Source organism: Tetranychus urticae, chromosome 1 (assembly GCF_039701765.1).
Source record: "Tetranychus urticae isolate SD_2017Ah chromosome 1, NJAU_TeUrti_SD_1.0, whole genome shotgun sequence".
Taxonomy (NCBI): Eukaryota; Metazoa; Arthropoda; class Arachnida; order Trombidiformes; family Tetranychidae; genus Tetranychus; species Tetranychus urticae.
The window spans coordinates 3,537,672-3,552,948 of record NC_142958.1 but is presented as its reverse complement, the minus strand read 5'-3'; the positions used below and the strand labels follow the sequence as shown (position 1 = coordinate 3,552,948).

At 32.6% G+C, this 15,277-nt stretch overlaps 4 protein-coding genes across 5 annotated transcripts; 3 read left to right on the top strand and 1 right to left on the bottom strand.

Annotated features, from left to right (window-relative positions):
• Positions 1 to 246: 246 nt before the first annotated feature.
• Positions 247 to 4,180, bottom strand: Ogdh (oxoglutarate dehydrogenase Nc73EF). Its single transcript, XM_015931767.3, has 4 exons — positions 3,115 to 4,180; positions 1,660 to 3,054; positions 1,035 to 1,576; positions 247 to 940 (listed from the first exon to the last, which is right to left on the bottom strand). The coding sequence occupies exons 1-4, from the start codon at positions 4,081 to 4,083 to the stop codon at positions 838 to 840; spliced, it is 3,009 nt and encodes a 1,002-aa protein (XP_015787253.1). The 5' UTR covers positions 4,084 to 4,180; the 3' UTR covers positions 247 to 837.
• Positions 4,181 to 4,224: 44 nt separating this feature from the next.
• On the top strand, positions 4,225 to 8,890 carry Hgsnat (Heparan-alpha-glucosaminide N-acetyltransferase). The gene is made up of 8 exons (XM_015931777.3): positions 4,225 to 4,442; positions 5,126 to 5,568; positions 6,433 to 6,949; positions 7,258 to 7,401; positions 7,591 to 7,703; positions 7,771 to 8,316; positions 8,391 to 8,564; positions 8,628 to 8,890. Exons 3-8 carry the CDS (start codon positions 6,471 to 6,473, stop codon positions 8,804 to 8,806), a joined length of 1,635 nt encoding a protein of 544 aa, XP_015787263.2. The 5' UTR covers positions 4,225 to 4,442; positions 5,126 to 5,568; positions 6,433 to 6,470; the 3' UTR covers positions 8,807 to 8,890.
• A 2,126-nt stretch (positions 8,891 to 11,016) lies between these two features.
• On the top strand, positions 11,017 to 11,832 carry LOC107364629 (uncharacterized). The gene is made up of 2 exons (XM_015932062.2): positions 11,017 to 11,417; positions 11,484 to 11,832. Exons 1-2 carry the CDS (start codon positions 11,088 to 11,090, stop codon positions 11,574 to 11,576), a joined length of 423 nt encoding a protein of 140 aa, XP_015787548.1. The 5' UTR covers positions 11,017 to 11,087; the 3' UTR covers positions 11,577 to 11,832.
• A 394-nt stretch (positions 11,833 to 12,226) lies between these two features.
• LOC149094400 (uncharacterized) lies at positions 12,227 to 13,797 on the top strand. Of its 2 annotated transcripts, none has more exons than XM_089270106.1 (3): positions 12,227 to 12,398; positions 12,467 to 12,792; positions 12,867 to 13,495. In XM_089270106.1, exons 1-2 carry the CDS (start codon positions 12,361 to 12,363, stop codon positions 12,672 to 12,674), a joined length of 246 nt encoding a protein of 81 aa, XP_089126232.1. In that variant the 5' UTR covers positions 12,227 to 12,360; the 3' UTR covers positions 12,675 to 12,792; positions 12,867 to 13,495. The 2 variants fall into 2 exon arrangements, with proteins under 2 accessions (XP_089126232.1, XP_089126231.1); XM_089270105.1 differs by having other exon boundaries at positions 12,260 to 12,398; positions 12,867 to 13,797.
• The last annotated feature ends 1,480 nt before the right edge of the window (positions 13,798 to 15,277 follow it).

Below are 15,277 nucleotides of genomic sequence, written 5' to 3'. Positions count from 1 at the left end.
TTATTGTCCATTTATTTCTATCATCATTAGAATCTATTCATTTCTGAAAAGGAAAAAGAAAAACGCAATTAATTTATAAATAACAGTTTATTGATGAGCTTAGCATTTGTCGTACTTATGAGAAATCATTTATCCTTGACATTCAATTCATTCATGTAATTTCATTCGATGTGTGAAATTTGTCGAGTCATTTAATCTTTTTCATAGATACAGTAATCGTCAGAAATGAAATTTCAAATCAAAGGCTCATAATATTCTGGTTTTTAATTGACATGATAAATTATCTAGAATAAATATAAATATTGATTTTCAACTTTTTGGTTTCTTATTTTTCGGTGAACAATTGAGATAGCTTGTGGCGGATGGGAAGAATTGAGAATGTTAATTAAATGAGATTTTAGTTGAGATGCGAATCAGATTTTCAGTAAATTAAAACAATTAACGTTCCTTTTGTTGATGCTATTAACCTACTCGATTATTTAGATTACAACAAAATGAACGATTGAGGTGATGAATCAACAATTTAGATCTAAAAACAATTTCCTATTTTTTTCAAAAGAAACAATCGTCCTCGTAAAAGGATTGAGTGAATTAATTATAACACTATAAATGAAATAAACTGCGCTAAATAAGAAAAACAAAAACAAATTTTCCATTTTGATTTATGTCTTATCCTCCTTGTTCTTGGTGGTTTAAATTGCTCCATAAATTGAGAAATCATGAATGGGTAACTGATAAGATAATCTTTTATCACAGGATTAGTTTTGCAGTTTTCTTGGAACGGTCGTTTAGCCCAACTTTATCAATCAATTTAATTAAATAACGATGAATTAATAACTAATAGCCTGAAAATGTTTGCTCCATATGATTTAACCATTCCTTTTTATGAATAAATTTACTTCCAGTAGCTGTTGTAGCTGAAACAGGACGACCAGCGTATCTAAGCGATAATAAAAATAAATCGAAAGTCAAATCAAGGTAACAATAAAATATTATAAAAGTGAAAAGTCAATAGCCAATAGAACAAATTTTACCTTAATTCTCTATTTTGTTGTCCGAGGTGTTTAAGAACCGTGTGAATATGAGGTTCCATATGAGGCCAGAAACCTTGGTTTTTATGTTCTTCTTGTGACCAAATAATTCGAGCATTGGGATATTTACTGATCTCTTCACTCATCAAATCCCAAGGGAAAGGACACAATTGTTCAACTCGAGTAATAGCAACATCTTTATCTAGCCCACGAGAGGTTCGTTCTTTCATTAATTCATAATAAACTTTGCCAGTACAGAAAACAAGTGCTTTGGCTGAATCGGGGTTTTCAGAAACGGGTCCACTGTCGGGTATGATTCGGCGGAACTCAGTTCCTTCGACCATCTCATCGAAACTGGATCGAGCATCTGGGTGTCTTAAAAGCGATTTAGGTGAGAAGACAATGAGCGGTTTACGGAAGGGAAGAGAAATCTGTCGTCTTAAAGCGTGGAAAATGTTAGCTGGGGTACTGCAATTGACTACAATCATGTTTAAATCGTGAAGTTGACGGTTGACAAAGTCAACATCGTTAATATAATCATCATGCTAAGAGAAAAAAATAAAGAAAAGTCAAGAATGAGATATTTATAAGAAATTTGAATAAAAAGATAATAGAAAATAAAACTTACAGGATATTCGTTAGCGTCAGAGTTACATAATTGTAAGAATCTTTCAGGGCGAGCAGATGAATGTTCAGGACCCATACCTTCCATACCATGAGGTAAAAGCAAAACAATTCCACTTTGTCGAACCCATTTGGCTTGTCCACTACTAATGAACTGATCAATAACACATTGAGCTGTATTGTTGAAGTCTCCGAATTGAGCTTCCCAAATAACCAAAGCATTTGGATTGGTCATTGAAAACCCAATTTCAAAGCCAAGAACACCATACTCAGAAAGAGAACTGTTACAGACCGTATAAGGCGCTTGGTCTGAATAAAGATGACAAAGTGGTCGATAGGTTGTCTTGTCAACAGTTTGGTGATGAAGGACGTGGTGACGATGAGAGAAAGTACCTCTTTCTACATCCTGACCACTAAGACGAACATGGATTCCTTCTTTAAGAAGAGAACCAAAAGCCATTGCCTCAGCCAAGGCCCAGTCAGCTTCACGCTTTTGGACCATCTCAAGTCGTGACTTTAAAACTCTTTTGAGACCGGGATGAATTTTAAAGTTACCAGGAGGCTCAGAACCAAAAACTGTACCAATGTGATTCAATACTTCTTCAGAAACACCGGTTGGATCAGATTTATAAGGGTGACGGGTTCCAAAGAAACCGTGCCAAGGGGAATCAAGCCAATCTTTATTGTGAATTTTACTCATTGTATCACAATTTTTGAAGGATTCCTGCAAGATTTTTTCATACTTGTTTTTGACTTCTTCAATTTCATCGGATGAGCAAACTCCTTCATCAACAAGCTTTTTACTGTAAAGATCAACCACAGGAACCTGTTTCCTGATTCGAGTGTACATCAATGGTTGAGTAAACATTGGCTCATCAACTTCATTGTGACCATTTCTTCTGTAACCAACGATATCAATGACAACATCTTTACCAAATTTGTCTCTCCATTCAGCAGCAACATTACAGACATGAACAACAGCTTCAGGATCATCAGCGTTTACGTGGAAAATTGGAGCATTGACAACACGAGCAACATCAGTACAATAAGGCGAAGATCGGGCAACACGAGGGTCAGTGGTAAAACCAATTTGATTATTGACAACAATATGAATGGTACCATGAGTTGAGTAATCAGGAAGATCAGAAAGATGGAAAGTTTCATAAACAACACCTTGGCCAGCGAAAGCAGCATCTCCGTGTAACAATATGGACATAACCTTTTTCCCTTGACTATCAGCGCGATAAAACTGTTCAGCTCTAACTTTGCCTTGAACAATTGGATCACAAGCCTCTAAATGAGAGGGATTAGCAACGACTGCTAATTTGATCATTTTGTTTGTCATACGATTTAATCGTTCATGACACATACCAAGATGATATTTAACATCACCTGAGCCCTAGATAATAAAAATAAAAACATAAATAAAAGGTATTAAGTTGAATAAAAATGAACAAACCTCATCATCAGGTTCCAGAGCACTGAATTGGGCGAAGATCTGCTCCAATGGCTTTCTACAAACATTAGCTAAGACATTCAATCGGCCTCGGTGGGGCATTCCCATGATAAAACTTTCCACACCGAGTTCACTAGATTTATCAATAATAGTCTTCATGGCTGGAATAAGAACTTCGATACCTTCAAGACCAAATCGTTTCTCAGATACCCATTTTTTCGCAAGAAATTCTTCAAATTTGGTAGATCGAGTTAATCTAGCCAACAGAAGTCTTTTCTGTTCGCGATTCAGATCCATGATGTTAGGAGTTTCAAATTTACTCCTAAGCCAGTTACACTGTTCTAAATTATTGATGAACATATATTCAACACCAATATGTTTACAATAAACATTTTCTAAGCGTCTTAAAATTTCTCGAAGAGTCAAAACTTGATCTTCACCACCAATATAAGTATTTTTTGGTAATTTAAATTCACGATCCATGTCCCGTTCATCTAACCTGTGATGTCTTAAAACGGTTTCCGGTGAACTTGGAGCACCTTCTGATTGTTGTAAATAGATATTGGCAGAAGTGATATCTAAAGGATCTAGTTGAGCCGCTAAGTGGCCTCTAACTTGGTACGATCGAATAATCGCTTGAACAGAAAGATGGTCATCAATTGAGGTTGCATCAACAGGAGCAACAGATTGGGAGCTAATTGAGCCTAAAGCATTGGATAAAGCAGCTGAGTTGAAAGCTGATGCTGGACTAGCATATGCTTGTCCAGGTTTTAATCCAGCGGCAACACTTTTGAAAAATATATTCCATGAAGGATGAACTGAAGCCGGGTCAGCTTTCCAAGCTTTAAACATTTCTTCCACATAGACTGAAGATGAGCCATTTAGGAAAGGCTCCTGAGCAACGGAGTTCAACCGTCTCGAACTAAGTCGTTGATAATTTTTAGATATCGCACTAAATAAACAACGATTCATCCTGAATAATTTAATTCACTACTCAACTAAATTAACCACTTTGAGGTTGAATAAAAACAGAGGTCAAATCTGTTCAGAATGTTCAGATGTAACAACCAACTGATACTGATAATAAAATCCTGATACTTATCGATATCTAAACAGTTACGGTAACTGAGTTACCAGATGTTGGTGAGTCAATAGTTACTGGTTACTGAAAAAGGAGTGACTTAAATTGTTTACACTTTTCAAAACATTGTGAAGAGATGAAATTATTATTTTGTAAGTTTCATATTAATCAACTAATTTAAATACTTTTAACATACAGATTAATCAATTATCAATGCTCGGATAGGATTCAGAGACTCACTCAGAAAACAGTAAGTATTTACAAATCCTTTTCTTCTGCTTAATGCTTAAAAACAATCTTAATAGTTTTACCAGATACAACTATAATCAATATTCTTGAAATCAACAGATTAAAACCTAAACATACATTTATGTTAGCAAACTCTTCACACTAGTTGGATTTGAATTACATCTATTTTTTGTTCCTAGACTGCTTTCATTCAGTTGGCTCAGAATATTTCTTTGACCTTTAGCTCAGTTACTTTGATGCTAATTTTTTTCGCTTCATACCAGAATTTGTTCAGTAATTATCATTCGAAAAATTTTCAACCGATCGACCATTGAGTAAATGGCTACTGAGCTTAAGCTTTTATAGTAAAGGGCCTCCAAGATTACAATCTTTGTAAATATACATATAAATATCTCAATACTCTGCTAATCATTGTGATATGGTAAAAAGATAGCTTAAACTTTCCTTCTATCATGAAAAATGACAAATCATCATAATCTGCGATACTGTGAAGGCGTTGATTCAACCAAATCTTCATGAACAGTGTTTACATTGATCAATTATCCTGATTCATGCAATTTTATTGAAGAATATTTGAATTGTTTTTTTTGATGACATGAAAAAATAAGCACTTAGTAACACATTCACCTTTATCTAAATGTTATTAAATCCCATTTACATTAATCAATTTCTCTTTTTTTTCAGATGAAAACAGTGAACAAAACTGGTTTATTAGAATGAGCAAATTCAGTGGGAAGAAACAAACATATGGGTTTCAGGTCGTAATGTTGGTGTCTTTTTGCATTAAAACACTTACATTTGTGTTACCGATGCCTTTAATTTAGCTGTTATGTTTACTTGATGGACAATATTAGTGAATTTTTTATTAACCAGTATTATACCTCGTGCCTTAATCAACTAAGAGGATAAATTGTTAACAATAAGTTACTCGCTTAATTCCTGTACAAGTCTAATTTAATTTCTTTATTATGAAATAATTGCCAAGTTCATTACATCAGCTCCACTTGAACTTAAAAACCTGAATCAATGTAAAGTCTGCAATCAAGAGATAATCGTATAACAATCATCACTTGACATCAAAGAGGACGATACCAAAACAGTTGGAAACTCTTGCAAATTATTTTGAAGTAAGATTTGAAATTTTAACTTTGCGCCGTCTTAATCCACACCAATTGATCTTTTTAACAATAATTTCTAGATCGAAATAACATTAACAATTTAATAATGAGTTCTCTGATTAACATTAGTGTCAGGGTAACAACAAATGTTTTCAGTATTAGCATCCATCAGGAATATCAGAAATATCAAAATTTATATTCATGACACTTGAATCAATTGTGCCTTCTTCAAATAATGATTATAAAAATTGAATATAATAATTGATTTGACCCTCATAACAAGGTTTTTTAACCAAGCCTGGTTTAAATATGTCAAATAGTCGATCACATTGAGTCCATTATTTGGCTGATGAAATGTATCAACCAGGTAATGCATATTGAATCATGTTGGGCGTAATAGTCATGTAGGAGGATTTAAATATAATTTTCAGTTTTTATTCAGGAAAAATTCCAAAACTCAACTGATGCTTGATGTAGAAGAGACAGAATGCAATCAAGAGTTGATATCATTTGTTGTCTAATTTATAGATTTTCAATCAAAAATTAATTAGCTTTGTCAAACGATAAAAATAAACAAAACTGTCAACTGTTTAAATTGGTATTTTCATACCTGTGGTATTTAGACTTTCTTAGATTATATTTAGCGGAATGCAATGAAAATAAATAATAGAAATCACAAAAATTTGAATCTTCAAGTTCTAATGTTGGTGTAAATGATGTCCAAACTCTAAATTGTTATTTGATACTTTTTTAATAGTGACAATTTTATCTATTAATGATGATAAGTTACCAAATCTAACACTAATTTGCTTAATTTTGTTAATTTTATTTATTCGTTTATTATAACTCATCTCATTTTATACTCTCTATTAGATCCACAATACTTTTACCAATCAACAAAATACTGTAAAATGGATCTTCGTTTGGACCAAGCTCTTGTTAGAGCTCAAAATCTGGATTCTTCCCTGGCTGTTTCAATTTGGAGTCAAGTTGCAGAATGTGAAAATTGTGCCCTCGTCTATCAAACAACAATTAACCCAAGTTCATCTAAAAGCATAATTGTTGACACCAAATATAAAGTTACTCTAGAAGTTCGAGATGTTAACGGCTCACCCAATTCAACAACTTTTTGTAAAATTCCCTTCCGTTGGTTCACTGATCATGCTGTTTATCAACTTAACATTACTTCGGATGGTACTGGGTCTGATTGTAAAATTTCCACTCTTAAATCTGGACGTAACAATTTAATTCCAATATATTTAGCAATTGCATTTTATGTACTTTTATCTGTTGGTTGGTTCATTTACCGACGTAAATTTTCAACTCGTAGAGTTGACACAACAGAGCAAACTTCACGACAACGTCTCAAGTCACTCGATGCCTTCAGAGGGTGAGTTTTGTTTGATCTACATTCAATAATCTGTGATAATGAAATGCATGAATTTGCATGAAATGACTTATTTTTATAATTTTTGTGAAAATCTTCTTTAAAAATAAGCATCATCATAATGGAAACGATCATGTCACGAATTTAGTCGTTTCCATTAATTTTATCTGTAAAATTCCTTACTATTAATCTATTAATATTACTATCTTTCAGATTTCATTGATCACAGATTTATTTATTTATTTCTATCACTTTTCATATTTATTATCATTATATAGCAATTTATTTAATTCCTTTTTTTACTTTCACAGTCTGACAATGATTATGATGATTTTTGTCAACTATGGTTCAGCTGGGTATGCCTTTTTAGATCACGCTCCTTGGTTCGGCCTGACGATTGCTGATGTTATATTTCCCTGGTTCATTTTCATTATGGGTGTAAGCCTCACTCTTAGGTATTTAAGGATAGATTTCGATTTACTTTTTTGCACGAATACTGAAGAAATCATATTTATTTACGAGTTGCTATTTTTTCTAGCGATAATTTTAGTATGCGTACTAACTAATGGACTTTAACGCTAGTTACATATGCATACATGCATAAGATAATATCTCTAATTTAATATATTTTCCTATCTTTTCAGTATTGAATCTCAAGTAAAAAGAGGCAATCAAACAGTGGCTGAAATTTTGACCAAAATATCGATTCGAGCAATAAAATTATTTCTATTAGGACTTTGCATAAACTCAAAAAACAGTAAGGCGCCATTCAATTCCATGATTTTAAGGCATTATTTTAACTTTATTTCTTTCCTTTCTTACAGCCTTTTTAACATCACTCCGTATTCCAGGAGTATTACAACGGTTTGGTGTTAGTTATCTAATTGTGGCGATTAGTAGATTACTCTCTGCTAAGCTGCATGCGAGAGTAACAATGTCAATCGACGATGAACCACCCGTAGCTCTCAGTAAACTCAAAAGTTTGGCCATTTTTCTTCCAGAATTAGCAGTTTACTTTATCTGTTTATGTCTCTACTTTGGATTCACATTTTTATGGGAATACGACCCTTTTTGTCCCAAAGGCTACCAAGGTCCAGGAGGTTTACACAATCTCGGAAAAACATGGAACTGCACTGGAGGCGCTGCAAATAGACTCGACAAGATTATTTTGGGAGAAAATCATCTTTACCGAACAGCAACATCAAAAGAAATTTATCACAACGACTTGCGCCACGATCCTGAAGGATTACTGGGTTTCACTACTTCAATTGTTTTAACGGCTATTGGATCATTTGCAGGCCGAGTTATTTTGATAACTGAAAGCTCAAGGAGACGAATGGCTATTTGGTCTCTATCTGGTTTCATACTTGGTAAGTAATATTTTGATCTCGGCTTTTTTTGCATTAAATGACGAAAATTTACTGGAATATATTTTTTCTTGCAGCTTGTATAACATTGATATGTGTTCAAACGGGTTGGATTCCAATTATTAAAAATCTTTGGTCGTTCTCTTTCATTACCTGTACTGGTTCAATGGCTTTGATTGTTTTAACTGTTTTCTATTGGCTTATCGATGTCATCAAAATTTGGGAAAACGGTAAACCATTCGTTTACCCAGGTAAATTGGCATCTTTTCTTTGAAATTTGAATCAATTTCACTAATCTTTTTCATATTTTTTAGGTATGAATCCTATCCTACTTTACATTGGATCTTACATTTTACAAAGTTATTTACCATTTTATTTTGGAGTCGATGAAACAAGTCATGGCCAGATGCTTTTGCGTCTTTTAGTTGCAGTTAACATTTGGTTCATTATAAGCTACATTCTTGTTCGTCGACGCATTTTTGTATCACTCTGAGTAAATTGGAAACCCAACATTGTAAAAAAACAACATAATCTCGTTTTATGATACAAATTAATATCCGACTTTTTTGTATGCTTATTGATTGTTAATGAAGAAATTATTCTTTCAAAACAAATATGCAAAAAGCATAACAAATCTGAAAGAATGCTTTAAACGAGAAACCTGATATCTTAATATTATGAAATTTATTGGTTAAGATATCTTAACCAACAAAGATGTAATTATGGACATGAAAGCGAGGGATCAAATTCTAAAAAAGCTGTGTAATAACTTCAATATTTTTGACTTTTTAGCATTTTCAATATCGCAAAATCGAATCAATCAAGATTTTCTTGTGCGTGTACTTGATAACATTCCTAATGCTAGCTCCAAATTCACATTTTACGAGATTAATCTAAAAGCTAATATAGTTGATCTGGATTAACTCAAAACCATTTCCATGGATAATAATCAAGCTACAAGAGAATTGACCGAAATGACAAGTTAACATGATTCATCTTTACCAAAAAGAGCAAGGAAATTTAGTCATGTAAACGAAGACAATGGTTCTAATGCAGTCTCATTGTTCGAGTTTAAAACCAAAACGTTTATAGCGTAAAGATTGTTTACTATAGTTCTCATTTGTATGTGATGGTCACTATTCCTGGTAGTCTTGAATTACGAGACAAGATCATATCCATTATCAGCGGAATGAAAATTGGTAACAATCAAGTTCAAGTCGGGGGTATTGTCATTTTGTATGATAGACCTTTGTATGGCTATCCAAACAAGCGAGCTAGGATTACTCGAAATTTAGGAAAAGAAATCACTGTAAAGCAAATTGATCATGAACCTGTTCTTAATGTCGATCGACAATCGATAAAATTTTCTCATGTCCAATTGATTTGTCATCGGAACCTGAAACTTTTGTTCGTATATCCTTAATGAATATCGTACCAAAATCCAAGTTTGCTTTCATCCAATCTTCGGTAGGACTGAGTGCTCATGACTTCATGTAAGATAAACTTGCGCCAAAAGATAAAATGATATCAATCAAGCACTTATATGCCACAACTCAAACGATTATTGTTAAATTATGTTCTAATATTCAAGGACAAGTAGATTAGCCTAAAGATTATTATTGGTAGATTCATTACTGAATGAATGTACAGTACAGTAATGAAAAATGCTCAGAAAATTTACAAAGGTGCGAAACGATCAAAAAGATCAAAAAGTAACTAGCGTTGCACAACCGCCAATTGCTCGGGAAACTGGTTCTTGACTCTGAAGTGATAGTATCACGGTCGGACACAATCGTGAACCTGTGAATATGGAAATGACTGAACAAAAACAAAGAAATCTTGCAAAAGAGATTGCATCTCATCAAAACTATCGCAATTTGAAAAACACAAAAAATCAGCCACCATGGAACACCGAAAATATCAGCTAAGAAACTTACGATAAAACCAACAAGTTTTTACCTTGATAGCCAGAAACCAGCGTCTTTAAAGTGCGCTTAAGGTATGACTTGACATATGTTTTTATCTGTACAAGTAAAGTCTGGCTAAAGAATAGACTGATTCAAGTTATGCTGAAAATGATTCTTGGTTTGACTATTGAGTTCTCGATGGTTTAAAATATCTAAACACTTCGGAAGTTTTCAATCATCAACAGAAATAATTTCACCCAACAATTCTCGGAAATCTTATTTTGATTATTAAATATCAAAAATCAAGATATGAATAAAGAATGATAAAATTGTATAATAATACGTAATCATTTGATATCAACTGTAGTAAAGTTTTTCGCACGTATTTTTTCCCAATTGCTGTGCATATTAAATATTATTTTTGAGTTGAATTCAGATTTTCCTTTATCAATTCTGTATTATTACTTCAATAACTGAAACAGATTACAATTGACATTAAAAAAAGACTAATATCAAAGTTTTATAACATTGTTGAATCAAAGTGGGAGTTTGGTCAAAAATATTGCTTGATTGCGATTGATAACTTGCTCTGACATTGAATTTTGAACAAAGAAAATCAAATGATTGAATTGAAACAATCACCTGATATAAATGATTGATATGTTGAGAAAGGCTTCAGGTACACATTATTTGTAATATAATTTATGTCGTGAATTATGTATATCTAACTCTTGTTGTGATAAAAATTAGATAATTACTATATAAAACACAACAACAATTAATTTTGTTGTCAATTCATTTTCAATTCACCTTCTTTGAATTAATTGTCGACTCAGACTGATTCAGTAGTCTTTAAAACATTACAATATGACAACCATTCATTTAAACTGTTTCGTTTTGATAACAATTGGTCTATTCATCGCAACAAGTGAATCATTTGTAATTCATCCCTTGAAATCGAAAGATGCTTACAAACCAATACCGACTACCGATCCAATGGTCGTGAAAGATGTCAGCTTCGCTGTGTCGGAAATCAATCGGCTCTCGGCTACCAAATATCTGGTCAAACCTCTGAAAATAAAGAAATCTTCCATTTTGTTGAATGAATATATCAATCTAACATTTGAAGTTGGAACCACAGTTTGTCTCAAAGATTCATCAACACCACTTGATAAATGTACACTTGATGCAAAAAAGGTATGTAATAAACCATTTCTCAACGCAAATGAAACCACAATTAATCATATCTCTTTCCTTCAATAGCCAACTACGACATGCAAAGACGTGATTGTTGACAATACACCTTGGAGAGAAGTTAAAATGAAGGTAACCCAATTTGGAAACTGTCAACCTTAATATCCATGCTTACGGTTCCCGCCAACGTCCACAAATGGCTTCTGGAATAACAAATACAAATAAATGTAAAGACAAATAAATATTCACTAACCACTGTCCAATCTTACCTCAAAAATTTGGATTGAAAACAATCTTTCCAATTACTTAACTTGATCGGATCTGAGTTGTAAATTGACCATAAGAGACATTAAGACGCCTTTTTTACTTATCCGAAATGATTTAATCGATTAATAAATAAATTATATGAAAATATAAAGTACGTTACCTTTTTATCAACTTACAGTGAATCCTAATTACGGTTAATGCTTATGTATTAGAAGACGTATTCAGCTGAGTATCGAATGGGATAGTTCAGGGGACCAACCCTGGTTAAGCGATTTACTGCATTCGAAACTTGGCAAGATTCAAACACAAGATGCAAATACTACAACATGTGAAAATTAACAACCACTAGCTTTATTTTGTTTAAAGGTTTATTACTGAAAAGGCATCTGGTATTGTTTCTGGATGTCAACACACAGACAATGGTGAAATTGTTTGGAGCCGGAATCTACTGCAAACTTGCCTCCTGAGCCCGTAAGTTATATTTTATTACAATTGAGTATCTCAAGCAAAAATCTAAATCTAAGCTATTTATTATTCAGAGCTTTACAAGGATTAATTGTTCCTCCTCTGGCTGGAATCTTGGAATGTGACTCTCATAAAATGTGGTCATTTGATATCTGTCACATATGTTTCATATGTTTTATCTCATAAAGTTGTTCATATTTTTTATATCAATCATATGGAAGATGTCGTCATCTATCGTCATCCAAGTAAAGGGTGAGATAGTAATAGTTTTAATTTTTGTTACTTAAAACTAATGATTTAATCTCAATTTGTCCTAACAGCTTGAACGATTTGAAACATCATTTAGAAAATAAAGTATCCATTCCAGCAAGAAGTGCGCTTCTCTTGTGGAACAAGCAACAAATTCATGATTTAGCTCAAGTTAACTTTACTCCAGATAATCCAGTTTTATTGCCTAATTCTGATGTTACCAAATTGAAACATAGTCCACTTATTTCCAATTATGCACACAACGGTGACAAACTTTGAGGAAGACGCGCAAAAATCGAAGATTTGCTCTTCGATTGCGTATGCCTATTCCAGAACAATTGAAAAACATGTTCTTTATCATCAAATTGCCAACTTTACACCAATGCATTTTATATAAGTAATTATCTTCGGAGGATTTTAATCATGCATCCTTTCTAATCCTTGTTTTTTACTCTCTTCCCCGACTTTCAGATCTTTAATCGATAGTAATTTTAGATTACCCACAGAAAAACAACAAGCCTGTTCTCATTTTTACTATTCCCTTACTCACCAGTTGCATTATTTCAGTGATGTTGACGACTATCTCGAGCATGTAGTCAAGCTTCTTGATTTGGATGATTCTGTTAGCAGTAACTTTGAATCTATGGTCCCAGCTCAAACATTATTTAAAAGTACAACTGAATATTCAACAACCCTGATGCCTGAGATGACCTGTATGAAGGAAAATATTTAACATTTACAAGAGGTTACAATTTATAAAATGGTCAGATCGAATACAGAAATTGAAATCGAATCCAGGGCAAAGTATTATTGCCAAAAAATACGGGAATCTTGGCAATTTTTGCACAAGGATAAAGCTGCTCGTGTATTGTCCGTTGCAGAAGATCAACTTCAACGGCTTATCGATGTCGCTTTCAATCTGTTATCTATTCTGTTTACCAGGAGTTCCAAGCGTTGTCCGATGTTTAAAATCAAACAAGATTCAGATCAGGAAATTAATGCTAATTTTTCATCCAATAAGATTTTACATCTTGGCCATGAACTAAAAATGTCAATATTTTTTGTCTCAAGACTCATAATAAAATGAATCATATCATGCTCGAGTCATGATGTTCAACTAAATTGTTTTACTGCTGACATTTGGACATCGTTGAGTCAACATTAGCTGGGAATTACTGGTCATTTTAATGAACTTGCCTTTTAAAAGAGCAACGCTTTCTTCACATCCTTCTACATGAAAATGAAACTGATCATTCAGATTATTTACAAATTGTTATTACAAAATGATTGAAATGATTCCGATTTTGTCGCCCTCTTTGATTTTTATTTTTAACTAATTGAATCTGGTATTTTTTCGTCTCAACACCGGCACCTGTGAGAGTAAATAAAATAGTTTAAGCATAATAAAGTTGACTTAATACTGGTTAATTGTTAATAAAAGAAACTGTAAACAACGCATATCTTAGCGTTTTAGTACTTTTATTTAACCGTGTTTTTGACCTTATTTTTCTGGTTCCATACTCATCCATTCATTATCATCTCTTTCGTCTTTTAGGTTTAAATGGTGTTCAACAAAAAACTGGTTTTGAGTGAGCTTCTTCAATGGGACATGAGAGGTTCACAAATAGCCTTACAGTATGTTTGTGAGTAAATGTTGATGTTTAACAAGTCAATGTAATGATTTCATTAAAAACAACACAAAAACAATATCTTCCAGTTATTTACATCATCTTTAATTGTCATGTTTATTTGTTTAATCAACTCTATTCATTATAATTCCCTGTAATTAATTTCCTTCATCAAATGTTTAACTAACAAACAACCATCAACCAGATAGGAAACAACAAGTTAAAAGTGACTTTACCTCAACATAAGATAGTTACCTTAAACCAAAGTTATTGTATGAGTAATTCCCATGTTTCAACCTATCAGTTCAATGTAAGGATACAATTAATAACATCATAACATCACAACACCAAAATATCAACCAAGAAACTTGATAAAACCAGCAAGATTTTACCTTGGAAACCAGAAACCAGCGTCTTTAAGGTGCACATAAGGTAAGGCTTGACATATGTTTTTATTTGTATACTTCACTTGTTGCACTCTTTGTTCAAACTCTTTTGTCTTCAATGAATTGAAAGGTTAATTTATCAAATTAAATAATGTCATGTGTAATTGTATCATCATTACACATTTTATTAATTGTGTGTTTACTAATTGGTAAGAAACAAAATTTGCTTCTCAATTGAAAGGCTCTTTGTTTTTTACAGTCTGTTATTACCATTGTGTTACCATTAATTAAGTGTTGATATTAATTTTCAGTTTCAATCCTTTCTGTACCAATCTTCCATCACTAATTATACTAATTATGTTAACTTATCAAGCAACAATTATGTTAGCTTGATTAATGTTTACCTACAATTTACAACATTGACAACCATATTGCTGTGCCGGTTGAAATTGATAGTCATTACTTTTACCTCAAACCAGCCATTTGCCAGGTTTAATATTACATTGTGCTTTTATTGATCCACCAATTATTTGATCAAACCTTATTAAACCATGTCAATATAAGTTGATATCGTTATCAATCTTGAAAACAAAAATTGAATTGAACACTGATTATATCAAATAATTACCAATAAAAGGGATTTCGTTAATATTAATATTGATAAAATGGTATTACTTGGCTTTGACCAAATTATCACAAAAAAAGGGCAAAGCCAATTTAACCTTGATTGAATTGAGAGGATAGATTAAGATTTGATCCAATTTTGATTAACTCAGAAAACTGAATTAAAGATAGAGTTGCAGATAAAACAAATTCATTTTGATCCATTAAAAGATGAAGGAATGAATGTAAAAAGGTTGATGATCAA